Genomic DNA, 1,378 nt, shown 5'->3' on the forward strand with positions numbered 1-1,378 from the left:
GAGACAGGGTTTCTCTGTAGCTTTGGAGCCTGTCCTGGAACTCCCTTTGTAGACTAGGCTGGCCTCGAACTCACAGAGATCCGCCTGCCTCTGCCTCCTGAGTGCTGGGATTAAAGGCGTGCGCTACCACCGCCCAGCTTTTAGTAATATTTTGTGTATAATTCTTAGGGATGGAGTATGCAAAATACTTATAGTTTATGTTTTCTAAGAGAGAAAGGGTAAAAAGATGTCTGAGGATAACAATATATGTGCGCACTGCTAAGTGCCTTATCTTCCTGTCTTGGGGATAAAGTGTTCCACACAAGAAAGGACAAGGGAATGAACATGGTTTAGCTCCTGTTAGCCATATGTTAGGTTGAAATGGCTAAAAACTTGGGGGGTTCAAGGCAGAGAAGAAGATCTCTGATTGAATGCTAACATGGACTTCTGCACTTTGTGGAGCCCTTGTTCCTTGGATGGTACTTATCACAGATCATCTTTTCCTACAGCCAGTGAATTTCCCTGTTTGCCGAAGCAAGTGGCCTGGATCCTGGCCACAAACAAGGTGTTCATGTATCCAGAGCTCCTTCCAATCTGTTCACTGAAGGCAAACAATCCTCGGGATAAGATCATCTTCACCAAGGCTGAGGACAAGTGAGTGCGCTGTGAGGTTAGGGGACACAGGGAAGGAGAGAGACAGTTGCCGCACATGTCCTGGTATTATTATCATCATCATTATGATTAAATAATCATAATTTCCCTTTATGTAATGGGTGTTCTGCCTGCTTGTATATCATATCTGTGTTAACAGCCACAGAGACCAACAATGGGTGTTGCTGGAGTTCTCTGCACTGTTGTGAGTCACCATGTGGGTGCTGTAATCTGAGCCCCAGATCCTCTGGAAGAGCAGGCTGTGCTCCTAAGCGCTGACCCCTCTCTCCAGCCCTGCCACACATTTTTGAATCATTTAAAAGCGTTGTTTAACCTTTTGTTTCTTGGAAAGCCAATCTTAATGTAGTACCGAAAGGAAATACTCAAAGTAAGAGTATTAAACTCTTTTCCTCCCTCCCAAAGACATTGGTCCTTGTTCGTTTTACCCCAATGGAGTTTGAGTTCTGATCCTCCTCACCCTCCTAATAGGTCAGAATACAACTGTGAGCATATTAGCCTAGTGTGTGTGGTGCTGGGTGTTAAATTCCCTCAGGTCTTGGTATGTGCTGGGGACTCTGAGTTACCGCCTAGCTCTCTCGTGGAATTCTGATAGAGCTTCAGTAATTCAAGTAATTTTGTCATTTGCTTTTTCAAACACAAGGACTTGCCAGGGGGTGGTAGCCCATGCCCTTAATACTAGCACTCGGGAGGCAGAGGCAGGAGGATTTCTGTGTGTTCAAGACCAGCC

At 45.4% G+C, this 1,378-nt stretch overlaps 1 protein-coding gene across 4 annotated transcripts in view; it reads left to right on the forward strand.

Annotated features, from left to right (window-relative positions):
- The window catches only part of LOC101989722 (GON-4-like protein), a 49,637-nt gene that overhangs the window by 27,822 nt on the left and 20,437 nt on the right, over nt 1-1,378 (forward strand). For all 4 annotated transcript variants that reach the window (XM_026789215.1, XM_005367128.3, XM_013353790.2 and 1 more), the window contains exon 17: nt 489-633. In XM_026789215.1, coding sequence (XP_026645016.1) covers nt 489-633 — 145 coding nt within the window. The remainder of the gene's footprint in view (nt 1-488; nt 634-1,378) is intronic.

This window comes from Microtus ochrogaster, unplaced genomic scaffold (genome assembly GCF_000317375.1).
Source record: "Microtus ochrogaster isolate Prairie Vole_2 unplaced genomic scaffold, MicOch1.0 UNK16, whole genome shotgun sequence".
NCBI lineage: Eukaryota > Metazoa > Chordata > Mammalia > Rodentia > Cricetidae > Microtus > Microtus ochrogaster.